Genomic DNA, 19,237 nt, shown 5'->3' on the forward strand with positions numbered 1-19,237 from the left:
CCAAAAGTCTTGGTCTTGTCTCGGTCTCGATACACTCTGGTCTTGGTCTTGACACGGTCTCGACTCCCCTCGGTCTTGGTCTTGACTTGGTCTCGGACCCCAAAAGTCTTGGTCTTGTCTCGGTCTCGATACACTCTGGTCTTGGTCTTGACACGGTCTCGACTCCCCTCGGTCTTGGTCTTGACTTGGTCTCGGACCCCAAAAGTCTTGGTCTTGTCTCGGTCTCGATACACTCTGGTCTTGGTCTTGTCTTGGTCTCGGGTTAGGTGGTCTTGAACACAACACTGGCTCTTACTGTTGAGTTCCACACAATGTTTCATTCATTTCATTCTGCACTAATAAGTCTGAATTTCTGAGTTTCAAGATAAAAAAAAAAACCCAACTAATTATGACCAACTCTGACTACAAACTCTCTTTTTTTTTTGTTTATGTGGATAAACTAGTTGCATCAATAGAATAAAACAGACTTTATCAATGGATATCTGGCTTTTATTTTTGGGACCATATTAGGCAAATGCTGGATTGGATCACCGATAATGCCAGCAGATTAGATTCCTTCACTCCATCAGGTTTTGGTACCAGAGTCAAACATAGTTGCTCTCAACAGAGAACCATTTGGTTCTACGGCAACCAGAAAGCCACCACAGCTCAACCTCATTACGCCACAACAAATAACTCCCCTAACGTGTGATTCTGCCGGTAGCAGGGAAGTCTGTGTCTCCAAGGAGGACCTCAGAGCAGGGAAGCAACTCATCAACGCACACACACACACACACACAGCAAATTTCAACAAAGAGCTCATAGATTTACAGTAATGTTGCATTTCGTTCTACTCAAAGTGATAAGAATGTTATTCTAGATAAAGTGAAAGTTTTGTCCCAGCAGAGCAGCTGCAGCTTTACTCGTTATGTTGCTTTAGCGCCGCGATAAGCAAAGCAAATGGCCAGCAAAAACCTTCTCTGAGATCAACCCACCAGCACCAACGGCTACGTCTTCAGCAGGGAGTGATACGTCAACCCACAGTGTGCTCCGCGCTAAGCAACCACAAGCTTCACAAGTGTCTCTAACTGCAAATGTTTTGCTCTCTTACCCATCACACACACACACACACTTTAAATAGGCCACATTTCATTAAGTGTCAAGAGTAATAACACTAACTTAGAGGTTTCCTATTTATTTCGTGTAGTTTCAGTGGAACTTGCTTGCATGAGGAGAGAGGATGAATCTGTTGACCAAAATAAATAAATAAATAAAACCTCCAGGAAATGCTTACTAAGAAGAAAAAATAATTACCTCCCCAGTTTATTCTATCCCAGACCATTTACTGTGGTTTTCTTTTGTGTTTTGATGATTGAATTCTGCTCAGCGCACAGGAAACTGGCCATTTAACAAACGCTCATTGCTAGTCAGAGCAACACGCCCTCCTCCAGACTCAATCTTCGCTTTAATTCCCCCAGGTGTACGCGCCTCCAGCGGACAGGAGTGTCAAACAGGGCGCGCGGCGTAATTGTAAAATCTGGGGCCACGGCTCCACTGTTTGCCTTCAGATGATGGGGATGGTGTTCCTGCTTGTTAAAGCCTAAGTGACTGTGAAATGTGTGGAGTCTGCTAAACGACATCTCGACAGCCAGTGATGAAGCGCCGCCCGCCAAGCAGTCGGAGACGGAGCGATTACAATTTATTCTTTTTCAGAACAGGACGCTCCAGATCCAGCAGAAACATTTTAATGAGCACAGAAATGTACGTGGATGTTACATGAGAAAACACTTTGAAAACACATAGCAGGTTTTTTTTTTTTTTTAAGGCTAAACATACAAACATTTACATAATTTAATATTGTTTACGCAAAAAGAAATGACAAAACATTGAAATAAAAGCCATTTTTTGAACATATTTTCTAATATTCCTTCTGTGAGTTGACATAAATTCAGAAGACAGGCCGACAACACGCCGAACTACGGAAACCCAAGGAGTCCATTGGTGACAAAAAGAAGAACAAAAAAAAAAAATCCAGATTTTCTACGAAATTAAATCTTCAAATAATCATTACAATCGATTTATCGTCTTCCCCCTATTTGTATTGTATTAATCTAACAGCAGGACTTTTAACCTGGGTGTTCGTTTCAATGTAACAAACACAGTTTAGCAGCCCACCCTCGTCCTCATTTGCTTCTAACTTATCTCCCGCCTTTTGTACAGCAGCTGCAAACACCCACCCTGATCGCCATCCAAATTCCCGGATTAGCAGTCCGCTATGAATACCGGAGAGTTAAAACTGTCACCAAGCATTTGCCGTTCACCGCCACGCAGTCAGTTGCTTACAGGGTGACGGGGATTTAGCGATGTGCAGATTTCCCCACGCTGACCCTTCTGACATGTGTGTGTTTTAAGCTGCAAAAGCCTCCCTGCCACTTCTGTACAATGCACACGTAGTAGCACAATAATACAGGATTGAGCCTCTTGAGATGTTTTCATCTAAGTCCTTCGACTTCAATCTGGGTTTTAAACACCGAAAGGCGTTTTGTTGCCGCTGTCCATCTGCGGTTTGTACATTTATGTAAAGACAATGATCTAACCCGCTTCCGGGGGGAAATTGTTATTCATTTACCATGTTTTTATCAAAAGATGTCCCCAGAAAGAGGAGAAGTCATTAATGTTTAGCATATCACACAAGGAAGTGCTGTGAATGCAAAGGGAAGCTAAAACAAAGTGCAAATTGTGTTTGCTGAAGTGAATGTCAACTTGTGTGACAGCCAGACTGCTGCGGGGTATCTGCCAGCGTATTCAACAACGGCGCGCATCAACGGGAGCTGAAGGAGGGGTGGAGGGGGGGGGTCTTCTGTTGGCTCTGTTTGCGTGTCTATGTGTGCGTGTCAGCGTGTGTGAATAAGATAAATGAGAACCGCCAGAGTGTGAAAAAGAGGGGGATTTATTTGGCAGGTGAGCAGAAGGGTGGATCTGTTGCAGAATCGAGTGCGTTTCTCATCTGCATACCGTACAGGATGCAGTACAGTGAGGTGTGTTTGGCCGTGCAGGCATGCATGACGGCTTCAACATCAGGTGGAGNCACACACACACACTTTAAATAGGCCACATTTCATGAAGTGTCAAGAGTAATAACACTAACTTAGAGGTTTCCTATTTATTTCGTGTAGTTTCAGTGGAACTTGCTTGCATGAGGAGAGAGGATGAATCTGTTGACCAAAATAAATAAATAAATAAAACCTCCAGGAAATGCTTACTAAGAAGAAAAAATAATTACCTCCCCAGTTTATTCTATCCCAGACCATTTACTGTGGTTTTCTTTTGTGTTTTGATGATTGAATTCTGCTCAGCGCACAGGAAACTGGCCATTTAACAAACGCTCATTGCTAGTCAGAGCAACACGCCCTCCTCCAGACTCAATCTTCGCTTTAATTCCCCCAGGTGTACGCGCCTCCAGCGGACAGGAGTGTCAAACAGGGCGCGCGGCGTAATTGTAAAATCTGGGGCCACGGCTCCACTGTTTGCCTTCAGATGATGGGGATGGTGTTCCTGCTTGTTAAAGCCTAAGTGACTGTGAAATGTGTGGAGTCTGCTAAACGACATCTCGACAGCCAGTGATGAAGCGCCGCCCGCCAAGCAGTCGGAGACGGAGCGATTACAATTTATTCTTTTTCAGAACAGGACGCTCCAGATCCAGCAGAAACATTTTAATGAGCACAGAAATGTACGTGGATGTTACATGAGAAAACACTTTGAGAACACATAGCAGGTTTTTTTTTTGTTTTTTTTTAAGGCTAAACATACAAACATTTACATAATTTAATATTGTTTACGCAAAAAGAAATGACAAAACATTCTAACATTCCTTCTGTGAGTTGACATAAATTCAGAAGACAGGCAGACAACACGCTGAACTACGGAAACCCAAGGAGTCCATTGGTGACAAAAAAAAAAAAAATCCAGATTTTCTACGAAATTAAATCTTCAAATAATCATTACAATCGATTTATCGTCTTCCCCTATTTGTACTGTATGATTATCCATCAATAAGATTTAATCTAACAGCAGGACTTTTAACCTGGGTGTTCGTTTCAATGTAGCAAACACAGTTTAGTAGCCCACCCTCGTCCTCATTTGCTTCTAACTTATCTCCCGCCTTTTGTACAGCAGCTGCAAACACCCACCCTGATCGCCATCCAAATTCCCGGATTAGCAGTCCGCTATGAATACCGGAGAGTTAAAACTGTCACCAAGCATTTGCCGTTCACCGCCACGCAGTCAGTTGCTTACAGGGTGACGGGGATTTAGCGATGTGCAGATTTCCCCACGCTGACCCTTCTGACATGTGTGTGTTTCAAGCTGCAAAAGCCTCCCTGCCACTTCTGTACAATGCACACGTAGTAGCACAATAATACAGGATTGAGCCTCTTGAGATGTTTTCATCTAAGTCCTTCGACTTCAATCTGGGTTTTAAACACCGAAAGGCGTTTTGTTGCCGCTGTCCATCTGCGGTTTGTACATTTATGTAAAGACAATGATCTAACCCGCTTCCGGAGGGAGATTGTTATTCATTTACCATGTTTTTATCAAAAGATGTCCCCAGAAAGAGGAGAAGTCATTAATGTTTAGCATATCACACAAGGAAGTGCTGTGAATGCAAAGGGAAGCTAAAACAAAGTGCAAATTGTGTTTGCTGAAGTGAATGTCAACTTGTGTGACAGCCAGACTGCTGCGGGGTATCTGCCAGCGTATTCAACAACGGCGCGCATCAACGGGAGCTGAAGGAGGGGTGGAGGGGGGGGGTCTTCTGTTGGCTCTGTTTGCGTGTCTATGTGTGCGTGTCAGCGTGTGTGAATAAGATAAATGAGAACCGCCAGAGTGTGAAAAAGAGGGGGATTTATTTGGCAGGTGAGCAGAAGGGTGGATCTGTTGCAGAATCGAGTGCGTTTCTCATCTGCATACCGTACAGGATGCAGTACAGTGAGGTGTGTTTGGCCGTGCAGGCATGCATGACGGCTTCAACATCAGGTGGAGGAAAAGAGGTCACTCGTGTCATCGTGAGCGAATTAGGATGTTTATAAAACTTGGCTTATAAAGACACATCTTACTATCAGCGACTCTACGGATGCTGCTTGTGCATTGGTTCATTTTATTCACTACTTCATCTTTAAAAAAAAAACAAAAAAAACAACAGCCATTTGAAATGAGAAACTTTGCATGGAGAAAACCCTTTTGGATTCATCTAAAGAGAGGAAGAATTTTCTAAAAGCAACTAAATAATCTGGTAGTTCTCTGACATTTAATTACAATTTAACTTTAAGAGTGATGTGTTTTAACGGTTATTGTCAGTTTTAGGTGACTTACTTAGCATTTAACTAAATCCTAAAAATGTTAGAATATTACAAACGACCAATCAATGGATTTATGCACGAAACATTTGTTGTTCCTCTTGAACAAAAGACAGAAACAAACAAAGAAAGAAAGGCAGAAAGGAAGAAAGCTTTTCTCGAGATGCTGATTTTATTTACAGCATGCACCTGGTCCAATGCTGCCAAAAAGTACCAATGTCTTCTTTAATCCCTGGTATCACTGTGATTGATATGTCACCATGCTGTCCTGATCAAATCTATGGTGGTGTTGTAAAGAGGAAGATGAGAAACGGCAAACCCAACGAAGCAAGACATGAACACTGTTTTTTTTAAGCAACCCGGGCTTCTTGAACACCTCACCGGAATGAAAGGCTGATTGCACTGCACTGAAGCAGAAAATCAGGCAAAAGGAGCCCCGCCAAGGACTAAGCACTGTACAACACGTGGACATATTTTTCAGTAGACCCACAATATTCTTGTCCAATAGTACAATTGTCTAAGAAATTGCATTTTGATTTTATTACCTGTAACTATAATAATAAGTATTAACACAAATGAACTGCAATTAATGTTGCAAATATTTTTTTGAAGGAACTAATTTATTCAGATGCACCAGAATCACATGATTTGACTGAACTCATTAAACCGAGGTTAATATTTTATATCTGACTTACAGGATTTACCTATAATGTTTTACTAGGAGAAACAATGTAAGCTAGTTGATTTGTTTCAAGGAAGGATTTTTGTTCTCTCTCTCTCTCTCTCTTTCATTGTTTTAATGTTAAGAACACAATCTGGATATGAAAGAGCTCCTTTTGGGTAAACTATTACAAATCAATTGACTGTTAAAAGTTGACAACCGCTAAAAAGGTGTTTGGTTGTTGAAAGTTTGATAATATCAAAATGACTTTTGATTTATGATTTGAAGTTACAAACTGTCAAATGGCTGGCCATGAAAATGAAATTCTAGGGCGGGATTTTGATATTATTTGAAAGTTTTATTACATAATGGAATAGTTTTATCTGCAGAGGAAATGATGCAAAATGTACAAGTACTCGCACACATCAGTGTTGTGCAAAGCTGTAACTAGACAACGTCGAAAAGAATGACGGAAGTTGATTTGCATCTTTAAGCAAGCGCCTACCCTACAGAGGATTAAATTAGAAATGTGACAGCTTCCCATGTTTGTTCTGCAAAATGAGCCCAACACAGCTGGCATGACCTTAAATGACGAGTTAAAACCATAAAAGAAGTTCATCATTAGCAGCAGCACGTCTGACATCTGAAAAATAAACAAGTCTCATACAGATGCCTGGCGCTGTGTGTGAACACTAAAATGTATGCACAGATTGGCAACAAGTTTCTCCTCTCACCATTTCTCTTAATTCTGCTTTCAGTGCGACCACCGAGGCTGCCGCAGTCGCTTCACCGCGCCGCTCCCCTCCCTCTCTGTCCGCAAGCTCAACTTTTCCAGAAACCCTCACGAATATAGAAAAACCCTCCACTCCCCGACCTTTTTACAAATTACAACTTTTACACACTCACATGCGAAGATTTGGAGAGGAGCGAGGAGCGTTCAGCGGCTGCCTGAGTCCAAAGTAGCCGGGTTCCTTCAGTAAGCTGCTGGTCCAAAAGCCTCCCGCCCCCCTGGCGCTACGTTCGGAGGAGCAGAGGAACAGAAGCGGGGTTTCTGTGTTTGTGGAGGCCACAGGTAGAGATGTGTCTCGTTGCGCAGCCCGAGCGCATTTCAGGAGGACGATAGAGACGCGGTGCTTCTCAGTTCAGTCCAGCCTGCCGCGCTGTGCGGCGGTCGCTCCGCCAGCTGTAGAGGCTGTAGCCGGGAACGCCGGTGGGAGGAGGAGCGGCGAAAAGCTGCCGCGCAAAGAGTCATGGGAAATGTAGTAGCGTCGATGCGGCGCTCAGACAAATTTTCCTATGAATTTTAGTTGGGTTTTTGCCTCCCAGTCCCAATCCAATTTGATTCAGTTCTCATCGGATTTATTTAACCAAGCACAGCACATTAAACAATGCTACATATTAAAAACCGTTGTTTTTGTACTTAGGTTTTGTAAGGGTAAATATACTGAAGTTCTGGTTAAACAAAATAGTATGTTAAAAAAAAAAAAACTGTCAGCTCTTCAAAGTTTTGAATTGATTAGTGAGGGTATTTTTGTGTGTTTTCACAGTTTTCTTCTGTGGTTTATGAACTGTTATGGTGTATGTGAGGAGATCTGCCCAGATTTTTATTTTGGTTGCATTTTGAAACAGTGATGGTTTTTATAAATAGCTAGAACAAAGTATGACTTCAGTGCCCTGCATAAATAAACATTGCTGTGCAGAGCTGCACAGTGGAAGAAAACCACTGTATGGTTTCAATTGTGTTACAGATAAAAATCTACTAGAGTATGACATGTATCTCCATTCATGTTTGAGTTAATACCCTAACCTTGACCACTTTTTGCTCAAATTGAAGGTTTATTTGGGCTACGACTCTACAAGCTTTACAGATCTAAAGTTAGCGACTTTTAGCTTTGCAAAAAGATTTCAAGCTAAGTCAGATTGGATGAGGATCATCTTGACTTATCTTTTTGTTTATCTCGCCACGTGTTCTTTTGGTGTCAAGTCAGGACTTTGACTGGGACATTGCAGCATTTGAAACTGCTTTGATCTATTGCACTGTAGCTCTTACTGTATGTTTAACGTCTTTGCCCTGCTGAAAGGTGAACCTCCTTCCTCAAGCGTTTTGCAACCTCTGAGCTGGTTTTCTTCCAGGATTGCCCTGTATTTAGCTCCATCCATCTTCCCTTCGACTTTGGCCAGCTTCCCTGGCCCTGCTCTTGGCTGTTTCTCTGATAAATACTTCCCTTGGCCTGCTCAGGTGATTGCTCAGTTGTCAGCTCACTTGGATGGCCCCGTGTTGAACAGTGATTGTACTTTGTGTTAAAAGTTGAGATCTTGCTTTGCTACTTAACTCTGTCTCAAAGTTCTTCGCAAACTGTCTGCTGCTTTCCTTGGTCGTCTTGACGCTGCTTACCCTTCACAGAACAGATTCATAGAAACGATGTAACTCTGAAAGTATGAAACTATTTGCTAATTAGAAAACTACTGAAGGTAACTGGTGTCATAGTAAATAGGGCTGAATCCCTATTCAGATTTAAAGTTTTGAAAAAGTTTTCAAAGCCATGCATCATTTTTGCACCACTTTGTCTTTGTCTTTTATCTAAAATCCCAAATAGAAACACGAAGCCTTATGGTTGCAGCATGGCAAAATGTGATAAGGAATACTTTTTAAAAAGCACCGATTTGCGTAGATGTTTATTGTACACATTTCAACCTTCTGACCTCTGTCTCAAACTTTTATCTGTGAAGAATAAAAGGTAAGCACTCCTTCATCCTTACAGCAATTTCACTTTTTAATGCAGGACAAGCCAGGAGGAATTGTGTCTGATTGGTTGGTAGATTCCCTGATTTCTATTTTGTTTTTTGCACATATGTTAATGGTGTTGGTAGTAATTGTTGGCTGACAACAATATGCACTATTGGTATTGTCCCTATCTTGTCTGGACTGCTGCTGATGTTGTTTGGGCACACTGTATTGTCCCTCATTTTTAGTACTTTGATTGTTTTTTTGGTTTTTATGTTGTTGTTGTTGTTGTTGTTTTTAGTTTTTACTTGCTGTAACATTATTTACCCTTTTGGGACTCAAGTAAACCTGAACCTGAACCTGATTAGCCAGCATTAGCTGAGTTGCATAAACTTTTCTTCGTGGTTTTTTTTTTTTTTTTTTTCAGACAGTTAGCCTCTCACAGCATCACAGTTCATTAAAAGTTGAGTCTTTAACGACTAGTTTCTCCAAATGAGTTATGACAACATTTTGTTTGCCTTTTTTTTTTTTTTTTTTTGTGAAAACAGCATACCTGGAGGGATTTCTGCAGATTTTATTTTAATCACTTATACATGAGAGGTTGCCTCCGGGAACCTGGTAGCTTTTCGGTATCTTTATGGAACGATTTATACGTTCCATGATCAATGAGGTCCACGTGAAATTACATTACAAAGGGTTAGAGAGAAGGAGATTACAAAGATTACATGTAATTTAGTTTTTTTGGGGGGTTTTTTTGTGGATGCATACTTGCAGAAAATCCCTCGTGATTCAAAAGAAGCAGACACTTGAGTGATGAATACAATAAACGCAGCACAGCAACATTACAGCAGAGCTCCCCGGGGGTTAGCACTTATTCTGGTTGTGGTATTTCTACGTGAAACACCTGGGTTCAGACTATTAATGTCTACAGTGCAGATGCATTCCTGATTTAACCTGAAGAGGGAATAATGACTAGGAAAAGCTGACGTGCTTTGCGGTATGACAGAGAGGGAGTGTTGTAACCTTTTTATTTTATTTTATTTTTTTTTGCAATAACTCCCAGGAATATCAGTGACACGCACACGAAGAAAACTGTTTGATGCATTTGCTTCCATTAAAAGCAAATCTTTAAGCTCAGACTGAGACCGCGATGGATGAAATTCTACACCAAGACAATAAGTTGTTTTCCTTTCAGGTCAAACATTCCCTTGTGCATTCATTGTTTCTCAGCAGCCTCTCCCCCACTTTCTTACTGCCTGCGCAAAGAGTACATTTCCTACAACAGCTTGCTGTTTGTGTGTGTGTGTGTGTGTGGTGCATGTGGGGTGTGTAGAGGAAATGCTTCTGCCTTTCAGTAGCCTCACGTCTAAATTTAGAGTACCCCGGCTGTCAGAGGCCAGCTCGGACTGCTGGCCGCTCAGGAAAGAGACTCGAGGCGTGTTGAAGTCGAGGACAAATTGAGTAAGGCTGGGCTGTGCTCAGCTGAGAATAACACGTTTGCTCTTCGTACGCCCTGAAAAACAAGAGGACCTATAAATATCCCCCAAACAGCCAGGAGAGTTTCAGGAAGTGAGAATGCAATGGTGAACAATGTTAAATGGGCAGACAAGTTGGGTCATCCATCATCAAACGAGATCATTTATGAGAAATCAAAAGATATGATCACCGAAGAGTCATTCTTAGGTCATACACGAGTTTGAGATTACATTTACTGTAGTCATGTGACGAAAAAGAAAACAAAAGGCCAACATTGCAAATCCAAACATGCAAGGAACCGATTAGTGTGTCTTTTTTTTATTTTTTATCTGTTTGCAGGCAGTGCTTCGTTCTCGTCTTTTTGATTATGAGATGTGTCTCTATGTCTGAATGTTTGGAGAGCAGCACCTCCTTTATTGACTCAGTTCCTGACGGGCCCCCCTGCCCCCTCTCTCTGTTGCTCGTTTTGCCCTCTAATGTGATTCGGTTCTGCCAAACGGAGATGATAGCAGCAAAGAGCCACACTCGGTTTGCCTCTGGGCTTTCCTTTAATGGGTTTTGGCGTATAACCAGGGACGAAACTCTGCTTTTTCCATCAGTATCATTTTGTATTTTAAATCAACATTTTGCCCAAATAATACTGGAAAAAAAAAATCAACAAAGAGCTCAAATGCAATATGGAAAAGTCTGGATGCAAAATCAGTTTAAAAAAAAAATCATAGGTCTGGTTAAGTATGGAAGAAGAAAACAGTTTGAAGAAAAAAAAAATACTTCCACATTTTTTTGTTCTGCTATGAGCTCTGCAGCTCATTGGCCACTCCTTCATTCTGGGTTATAATTCTCTCTTTAAGACTAAGTGAATTTTTTTCTAAATTGAACTGGGTATGTATTCCATTAGTGCTTGTTGCATATGCATCAATTGGAGCAGCAACAGCAAAAGCATAGTCTGCTCTAAGTTTCTGCTTGGATTTTAAGTAAGAAGCTGCTAGTTGGCTGGTTGTCTCAGGGATGAATAAATGCACTGTCAGTGTCTACTTTTCAAATTGTGAGTTATAATAGAGTTGAGAAAAGTCTTTAAGAACTGAACTGTAAATATGCAGTTGGATTAAAATTGATTGTATGTGGAAGACAAAATTATGTCCTACTGAAATCATCAGTATCATCAGTGATATAAACCACATTTGTCTTTATTGAATTTGGATTTGTGCAATCAAAATAGATGAGCTGAAATAAGTAAAAAATAAAATCAAACAAACTTGAAGTTGAACTACTTTGCAAAACTCTGTAAGATATTTCAGCCACAAACTAGTAATACTGAGTCAGGTCCTGCTGCCAGTCTTTTGGGATTGATTTATTTAATTCAAATTAACTTATAAATCAAAATTTCGTGTGTGGTAGAGAGTGAAATCAGTGGTGCATAGTGTGCATGAGTGAATATATGTGTTATAATGTGCAAGAAAAAATAAACTACGAGACAAAAATAGCATCATACCTGAGAAGGAGATAGGACACAAATTAGTCAGCAGTTATACTTTAAAAAAGTTATATTTTATTGTATTGCATCGTATTGTATTGTATTGTATTGTACCATATTTATAGACCCAAAGTCGGAAATATTCACTTTGGAATATTCCCCATCCTCTGCCGCCCTCTAGTGGTTTCAACTAGACGCTTCACTTCCTGTCGAGGTAAGAGGTCACCATTCCAGAAAACATGGCGGCCACCAGTAAAAGTACCGTGTTATTGAAAGCTGTGAAGAAAATAACCATCCAGTTCTGTCCGTTCGAGTCCAATGTCCGCTCAACAAGGTGAGAAACCTTCGCTCAGCGTTACTGTTGTGCTACAATGCCGTTGTTTTGTAAATTTTGTGTAATAATGGCAGGGTTGTTGTTTGTGAGAAAATAGTCGAAGACCAGCCATCAAGAACCAGGATTTGCCTCTCTCTGTTCTAAAGGGTCAAAAAGCTGAAGCTGCCCTTTTTATTAATTTGACCCTTTTTTTAAAATTAATTTTATTTGTTTAATGCACCTGCATATCGCTGGCAGTTCACAGTCAAGAGCTCGAAAGCAAAATTACGTATTTCTCAGTTGTAAAATTCAAGACATGAAGTGACTTCTCAAAGATAGTTTGTCCTTTCAATAGCTGTAATAAGTAAGTCTAGCTTTCTTGTCTAGTTTTTACACATTCAATTTTCTTTAATAGTAACAAAAGGTCTCCTAATATCTGATGGTTTTCCCTGAAACCACTCCTATAAGGCTCAGAGGAAATAGTCAGTATGAAACATTCAGATTTTATAATGAATGATTATTCCCCCTCTTATGTTTATAATAGTTTTTTGTTTTAAAATTGAGGCCAGTGTTGAACCAGTGTCAGCGCAGCATGTCTCTGTCATTTAAAGGATTGACTTCATTTATCAACTAACATACTGATGAGGTTTAATGCACCAGATGTGGAGGACTCAAAGACCCCGATGCCTGCTTGTCTTTTCAGAGAGTTTCTGGCTCTGGTGGGTTCAGCGAAGGCCCGCTCCACCAACATGAACTGTGAGGTGATTTCTGTGGTGAAACACGACAAGTCGGAACCAGTAATCGACATAACGTATGGTAAGAAATCGGGCCATGTGCAGCTTTGCTGTTTTTTCCAATGAGTACCGGTTGAATATCAATGGGTTCTGATCTGTTAGGCAATGTTCTACTGCTCAACAGAAGGAACATCATAATAAATTCAGAGTCTAATAAGTTATGATTATATTATCTAAGTATACATAGACATGTTAATAAACTTTATTAACAGTTTGGACTGCCCAGTTCAGATGGTTGTAGCACTAGCGCACAACAAGACAAAGACAATTTATATTCAGTAATACAGAATTTAGTTAAGTTCAAATCAGTCCAGTTTATTCCAAGACAACCCAATCATAGAATGCAGTTAAAACTGATCATTTAATGCCATTTGGAATAAAGTTATCTACATGATGAAGTCCAACCCGACGCATTGATCTTGAGTTTGCAGCATTGCTTTGTCCTGAGCAAGCATGTGGTGACAGTGGAGAGGAATCTCTCCCCTTTAACAGGAAGAGCTGAAAGCAATCTGGCCTCTTGGGAACACATGGAGCAATAAAATATTATATTTAAGAAGAAGAATTAGAGTTATTTCATCTATTTCATGGGCAACCAATGCAGAGAAGCTAAATTTGGAAAGGCTCACATATTGATGTCTGATCTCTTTATTTTATCCCGTAAACAAAGCTCTTATAAACCACCAAAAAAAACCAAAAAAAAAACATTGTCCTCATTATTATAAAATCAACAAACAACATTTTTCTTAGCTAGTAAAAAAGTTATTAGGACATCCCAATCCCTAACAGCTAGTGAATCCCTACCCACTTTGGTTGAAAGTGAAAGTCTGAGGAAAGTTTAACAATATTTTTGAAGTCCTGGTCTCTGTCTGGTAAACTTCAGTTTGTCCTTCATGGTAAAAAGCAAATGTTTCATCTTTGCTCACCTCCCTGGAAAAGTGAACTCTTCTTCTCTCTTAATGTAACAGCAGCATTAAGACTCTGTTCTATGTTTTGCGACGACATTTTATCGTTTTTAGAGACTTCTTTTCAACAGCCTTTCAGCCTGCTTTCCGTGAGAACTTCCTCGGACTGCCGGTTTTAAACGGCCTTCGTGCGTAATGCGGAGCGGCAGATTTACGCCCGTTTGTAATTGTAGCCGACGTTACAAACATACGTTTGTAATTGTACAAACGATGTCCTAATTTATTTCTCACGAGAAATTGTGCTCTCGTTACATTTTACTGAAAGCTCTTTTGTTCAGTTTTTCTCGTCTGTATGCACCTGAATTGATATTAAGTATCCAATGGATGTCAGAAAAATCAGACAGACTGTTGCAGGGTATTGTGATTTTTTTTTTTTCTCACATGACTGCATCCGCGTCCAAACCCCTCGTATTAAAAATTCAGAATAGATCCAAGTTTCTGAGGAGACTTATAATCTGCCGTCAGTAACAAACACTTCATGCCTCAATTAGTTCCTGGTGGTTTGGTTAGCGTGAGCTACGGCACGTTTCTGCACACAAATATTTGGCGTTGGTCAGCAGAGTCTCTTTTGTGGTGCTTGACATTTGCTCAGAGTTAACTTCCCCTGTGTTTCACTCCTTACACAGTGCCGCCTCCTCCGAGTCATCTCATTGTGTCTTCTGTTTTTTTTTTGTTGTTGTTGTTTGTCACCACAGTGGACGGAGAGAGGCTGGTGATGAAGGGGGAAAGGTTGACTTGCCGCGAGATGCTGAGCGCGTTTCAGTCCCGCTGCAAAGACAAGGACCCGCAGAGCAAGAAATGACCGCCTGTTTGAATTTGTTTGTATTTATACGCGTGTGCAATCTTGGAAATGTACAATAAAACAATGTGTTTAGCTAAATGCGACTCCTTTTGTAAGTTACGGTAGAATTGCTTTACACTCATTGTGAATTTTGTTTTAACTGTGTACCTCAGATGTACTTTGTTTTGTGAGCGACGAACCAGTCGGTTAAAATCGTTTCGAGCAATAAAGCTGGCATTAATCAGTACAGAGTCAGTCAAATCTAATATTTTGTTAGACACAGCTGGACTTTTATGAAATTTAGCAACAAAAAAGCAGTCCAAGTGAAATTAACACAGCTATCATATATTAGACACGTATATAATATCAAGTTAACCATTTTCAATAGACTTTTAATGTATTTGCCATTCATTTGCATGAATGCCTGTTCATCCATTTGTCATTTCATCCATCCGGCTGTCCATCCATTGATCGATTTGTTTGTATGTTTGTCCTTTACCTCACAGTTATCAGCTAATACTCTGGATCAATCAGATTGCGTTGTACAAATAAGCAAACCTGAATGACATTTTCCCTGGTGGTGACTTTACTTCCCCACTAAGCGCTCTCTCTCTCTCTCTCTCTCTCTCCTGTACCATTACATTCTTGCACTGTCGAATTCATTCAGATTTTTATTTTTTATTGTACATTCAGATCCTTCTGAGATGGATTCAAACATAAGACAAACAAAAGAAAATAGTCAGATTTAATAGACAGCATTGCAAGTAAAAGGTTCGGATTATCGGAGGCGGGACTTAAAGTATTTAAATGTCTGACTTGTGTTGTGACATAGAGGGATGCGATTGGCTTCACTTGCGTTTACGGGGAAAAAAAAAAAAAGCGAGCTGGCCCTTTAAAAGCACCCACTGCCTGGCCAGTTCATCATACTGGTCAAGAGAAAGTTACGATTTGTTGTGGAGGATAATCACACCAAAGACTGCGACAATGGTTGACCAGTTTGTGGGAACATGGAAGATGATTTCCAGCGAGAACTTTGACGACTACATGAAGGCACTGGGTGAGCCCTTATTAAATTAGGCAAAACAGGTCCTTTATCAATACTCACGTCGCTGAATTTTCTCCGACATTTTATTCAAACGTTTCCTTCCGTGCTGCAGGTGTGGGGTTTGCCACCCGGCAGGTGGGGAACCGAACCAAGCCCAACTTCGTGATGAGCGTGGATGATCAGGGGCTGATCTGTATGAAGTCTCAGAGCGCCTTCAAAACCACCGAGGTCAAGTTCAAGCTTAACGAGCCTTTCGACGAGACGACTGCTGATGACCGGAAGACGAGGGTTAGTTTGTTGGGTCTTGACGACTTCAACATTTGGATTCGGAAGGAGTCACAACTTGCAGCTTTGTCGTCCAGTCCTCCCAATGCTGGAGTTTAACAGTGTGTCCCTCTCCCCTCTTCTCCGCCCTGCAGAGTGTGGTTAGTCTGGACAACGGCAAGCTTATTCAGAAACAGAGTTGGGATGGCAAAGAAACGAACATCGAGAGGGAGATCTCTGATGGCAAACTCGTGGCGGTGAGTGTATTTTTATTTTATTTTATTTTATTTTTTTAAAGCCGATGAAGACCCGCCTTAATACTTAAACTGTGCATGTTGCAGAGAAATGATGTCAAACGACTGAAGTTGTAAGATACGATTGCTTTTTTAAAATATATTCTTGGATTCTTTTTCGAAGTCTTGAGTCACGCTATCAAAGCAGAAAACTGAATCTTGTAATGTTGCTTTAATTTCCGTTTCCATGGATATCAAGGGCAGGTTTGACTCGCCTAGTCATAATATTGTGGAAAAGCTGAATTTTAACAAGCATTTGTTTTCCCCCTTAAAATGCTGAAATTCAATTTTGCCACACAACATGAGCATAGTAATAGAAATTCACACTAAATCTTGTTTTTCCCCCCTCGCTCTCCTCCTCCATCACCTTCTGCATAACTTTCTAAAGACTTGCTCCAGATGACCTGTCTGTGTTCTCTCCTCAGAAATGCATAATGGGAGATGTTGTGGCTGTGAGGACGTACGTGAAGGAGTGACGTTGATCCTGGATGACCGGCTCAGTTCAATGAGCATGCTCCCAAACTGAAATGGCATGTTCCTGCTCTCTGTACAATTGTTGCCAAAGTCCGCTTTTTGTATCTTGTTGCCCTCATCTTGATGCCTTCTTGGGTTTTTGTTTGAAACTCTTGGGGTGGATTTTGTGAATAAAAGCTTGAGAATTTGTCAGATGTCCGACTCTTTTTGTCATCAAGTCTTAATCAAGGTCTCGTTCTGAGATGCTCAAATACTGGGGAATGTTTGAATACAAGTTCTCTGCTGGCTTCTGGATTCATCTAATGAGCTGGATTTGAGTCCTAAGCAAGTGTTTCCCCATGCTGAAGGTTTATGAAACTTAATAGATTTTTTTTTTCCTCCATTGGTCCTTTAAAGGTCAAAACTTTGAGCCATCCTGCTTGGATGCAAAGGAATGTGAGCTCTTTTTAGAAGTGTGTGTAGGGGAATTTTTTTTTTTTTTTGGATGCTGAACATTTCCCATTGCTCATTTACTGGCAGCTGTGTTGCACAAGAGCATTCTGGGTATGCCTCCTCTCCCTTGTTTGCAAGTGGCGACAACCACTTTCCCATGACAGGAAAGGCAAGCCGATGGAACAGATTGAACCTGACGATTAAAACAGCTGAACCTGGACCTGTGGGCCAGCACTCATTTTGGACAATAGACTGGCAGCTGTGGAGGACATGCAATGTTTGACCTTGTGGGGAAGAGGCCAAGTGAACAGGAATGTAATGGACTGTTGGCAAAGGTCAATGTGCTGAAGGTGGTTTACTAAATCCCTGTTTTCCACGCCTCAAAACATTTTACTTCAGGTTGACCTTTCCTTGGTTCACAATGATACAAATTCATTAACTCTGTTGCAATTTTCTGGTATTAGAATTTTCTGTTAAATGAATTTTATCATTGAGGAGAGAGGGAAATGGTTTGGTCATTTAAGGATGAGAAGTTTTTTTTTATTTTGAGAATACACAATTGTCTCTGGATCAATGAATGTATACATCAAAACACCTTCACTTCACAGCAAATACTTTAACTTATCCAAATAGGTCTAGAAATTGAGAAATAAAAATGGTCTCTTAAAACGTATTTCTAGATACGCACATAATGCACATAGCAGTCTAACTCGAGATGCATTTTCTATGTCTTAAAATGAAACTGGAGTAAAAAAAAGAACCCTGAGCAAAGCTGGGGCAGAAAACTGCTATCTCTTTATCCATTTAAAAATACAGTCTAAAAGGATTCATCAATATAATTAACAAAACTTAATTTTATGCAAAATTGTCTTTCCCTACAGCAGAAAATGTGTATTTCAAAACTCTAGTTAAGGAGATTTGAAATGAAAAATCGACAGGAAATCCATTAGATGAATATATATTTTTTTTATCTAACCATTTTTTGATATATAAATCTGACATTACCATTGCTCACTCCAAGGGACTTTTCTAACTTCCTCCATGGTTAGCGATGCAACAAGAAGCTCTGTTTTTAATTTAGCTCCTCTTCTGTAATGATTCACAAATACTACATACAGTTAAACAGTAGAATCTGGACAAACAAAACCCAAACAAGCTGAATTCAAATTTGTCTTTGTTGGAAATAACACAAGATTCACGTGAAAGAATGTGAAAAAAAAAAAACATTTCATTGGTAAACCCTGAAGCCAGCTAACAGCAAACTGACTATATCATGCACTGCAGTGATTGAATCTCTTTTCATAGTTACTTTCCCCCAGCCTGACATGATTACTCATGTTTCTTTGATGGTGCCGTCCCATAATTACTCTACAACTCTACTAACCCTCACACTGACCAGCTGCATTCAAACTAAAAAGCAGCCGTATGTTCTGCATGTCCTTTGTTTTACATGCCAGAAAACTGATTGAGCAGTTTGTTTACCTCCCCGGCGGACCAGTTTAAGATGGTAACTCCTTTAACTAATATTACCTCCAAAGGCACAAGAATAATGGATCGTGATCTTTTATCCTCTGCTTTTATCTTCACTTGATTGCTGCTCATGAGGTAAGAGTATGCTGTGTGCACAATCCGAAAGCCGAAAGGCACATCTGCTATGTATTGACTTACAGGTGCACTGCTTGAAAGTCAACAAGGCGTCCCCGTGTCTTTGTTTGGACAACTGCAGGGAACAGGGCGGATCTCCACCTCCAGGTCTATTTTTCCCAGACATCTTCCACCGCAGTTGACACGGCTTTTCCTGATCTGCTGGAGGCGGACAGCGTTTTAAGACGTTCGGTCTCAATTAAAGCGCACGAATCGAGCAACACAACACAGGGCATTTGCCGAAATGAAAGACGAAGGATGAGAAATGAAAGCTTTCCCCAGATGAAGCCAAAGTCTTTTGACTTTTATGTAAAACAAAATTTGTTGAGGAAAAAAATATTCTACATCCATCCTGACTGGGAAGCACGGTGGAGGCGAATTCATGCTCTGGCGATGCTTTTCTTCAGATGGGGCAGAAAAGCTTCTCATAGCTGATAGGAGGATGGAGGATGGACATGACTTTTTAAAGATATTTTATCTAGTATAGGGCAGCCTGTTCTTGCAATTATAAATAGCAGTCTGTCCTCAGGTGTGGTCCCTGCTAGTTTTAAACATGCAGTAGTGCA

At 40.6% G+C, this 19,237-nt stretch overlaps 2 protein-coding genes across 2 annotated transcripts; both read left to right on the plus strand.

Annotated features, from left to right (window-relative positions):
* Positions 1–11,863: 11,863 nt before the first annotated feature.
* Positions 11,864–14,833, plus strand: LOC103135150 (39S ribosomal protein L53, mitochondrial-like). Its single transcript, XM_007547763.2, has 3 exons — positions 11,864–12,003; positions 12,686–12,798; positions 14,434–14,833. The coding sequence occupies exons 1-3, from the start codon at positions 11,909–11,911 to the stop codon at positions 14,538–14,540; spliced, it is 315 nt and encodes a 104-aa protein (XP_007547825.1). The 5' UTR covers positions 11,864–11,908; the 3' UTR covers positions 14,541–14,833.
* A 478-nt stretch (positions 14,834–15,311) lies between these two features.
* fabp4a (fatty acid binding protein 4a) lies at positions 15,312–16,787 on the plus strand. Its single transcript, XM_007547764.2, has 4 exons — positions 15,312–15,576; positions 15,677–15,852; positions 15,984–16,085; positions 16,547–16,787. The coding sequence occupies exons 1-4, from the start codon at positions 15,327–15,329 to the stop codon at positions 16,595–16,597; spliced, it is 579 nt and encodes a 192-aa protein (XP_007547826.1). The 5' UTR covers positions 15,312–15,326; the 3' UTR covers positions 16,598–16,787.
* Positions 16,788–19,237: the final 2,450 nt, after the last annotated feature.

The sequence above is a fragment of the Poecilia formosa genome, unplaced genomic scaffold, assembly GCF_000485575.1.
Source record: "Poecilia formosa unplaced genomic scaffold, Poecilia_formosa-5.1.2 Scaffold21, whole genome shotgun sequence".
Taxonomy (NCBI): Eukaryota; Metazoa; Chordata; class Actinopteri; order Cyprinodontiformes; family Poeciliidae; genus Poecilia; species Poecilia formosa.

Coding starts and splice junctions, on each gene's coding strand:
- LOC103135150 (XM_007547763.2), top strand. CDS start 11,909: ATGGCGGCCACCAGTAAAAGTACCGTGTTATTGAAAGCTGTGAAGAAA. Junction 12,004..12,685: donor TCCAATGTCCGCTCAACAAG/GTGAGAAACCTT, acceptor TTGTCTTTTCAG/AGAGTTTCTGGCTCTGGTGG. Junction 12,799..14,433: donor AGTAATCGACATAACGTATG/GTAAGAAATCGG, acceptor TTGTCACCACAG/TGGACGGAGAGAGGCTGGTG.
- fabp4a (XM_007547764.2), top strand. CDS start 15,327: ATGTCTGACTTGTGTTGTGACATAGAGGGATGCGATTGGCTTCACTTG. Junction 15,853..15,983: donor CTGATGACCGGAAGACGAGG/GTTAGTTTGTTG, acceptor TCCGCCCTGCAG/AGTGTGGTTAGTCTGGACAA. Junction 16,086..16,546: donor CTGATGGCAAACTCGTGGCG/GTGAGTGTATTT, acceptor TTCTCTCCTCAG/AAATGCATAATGGGAGATGT.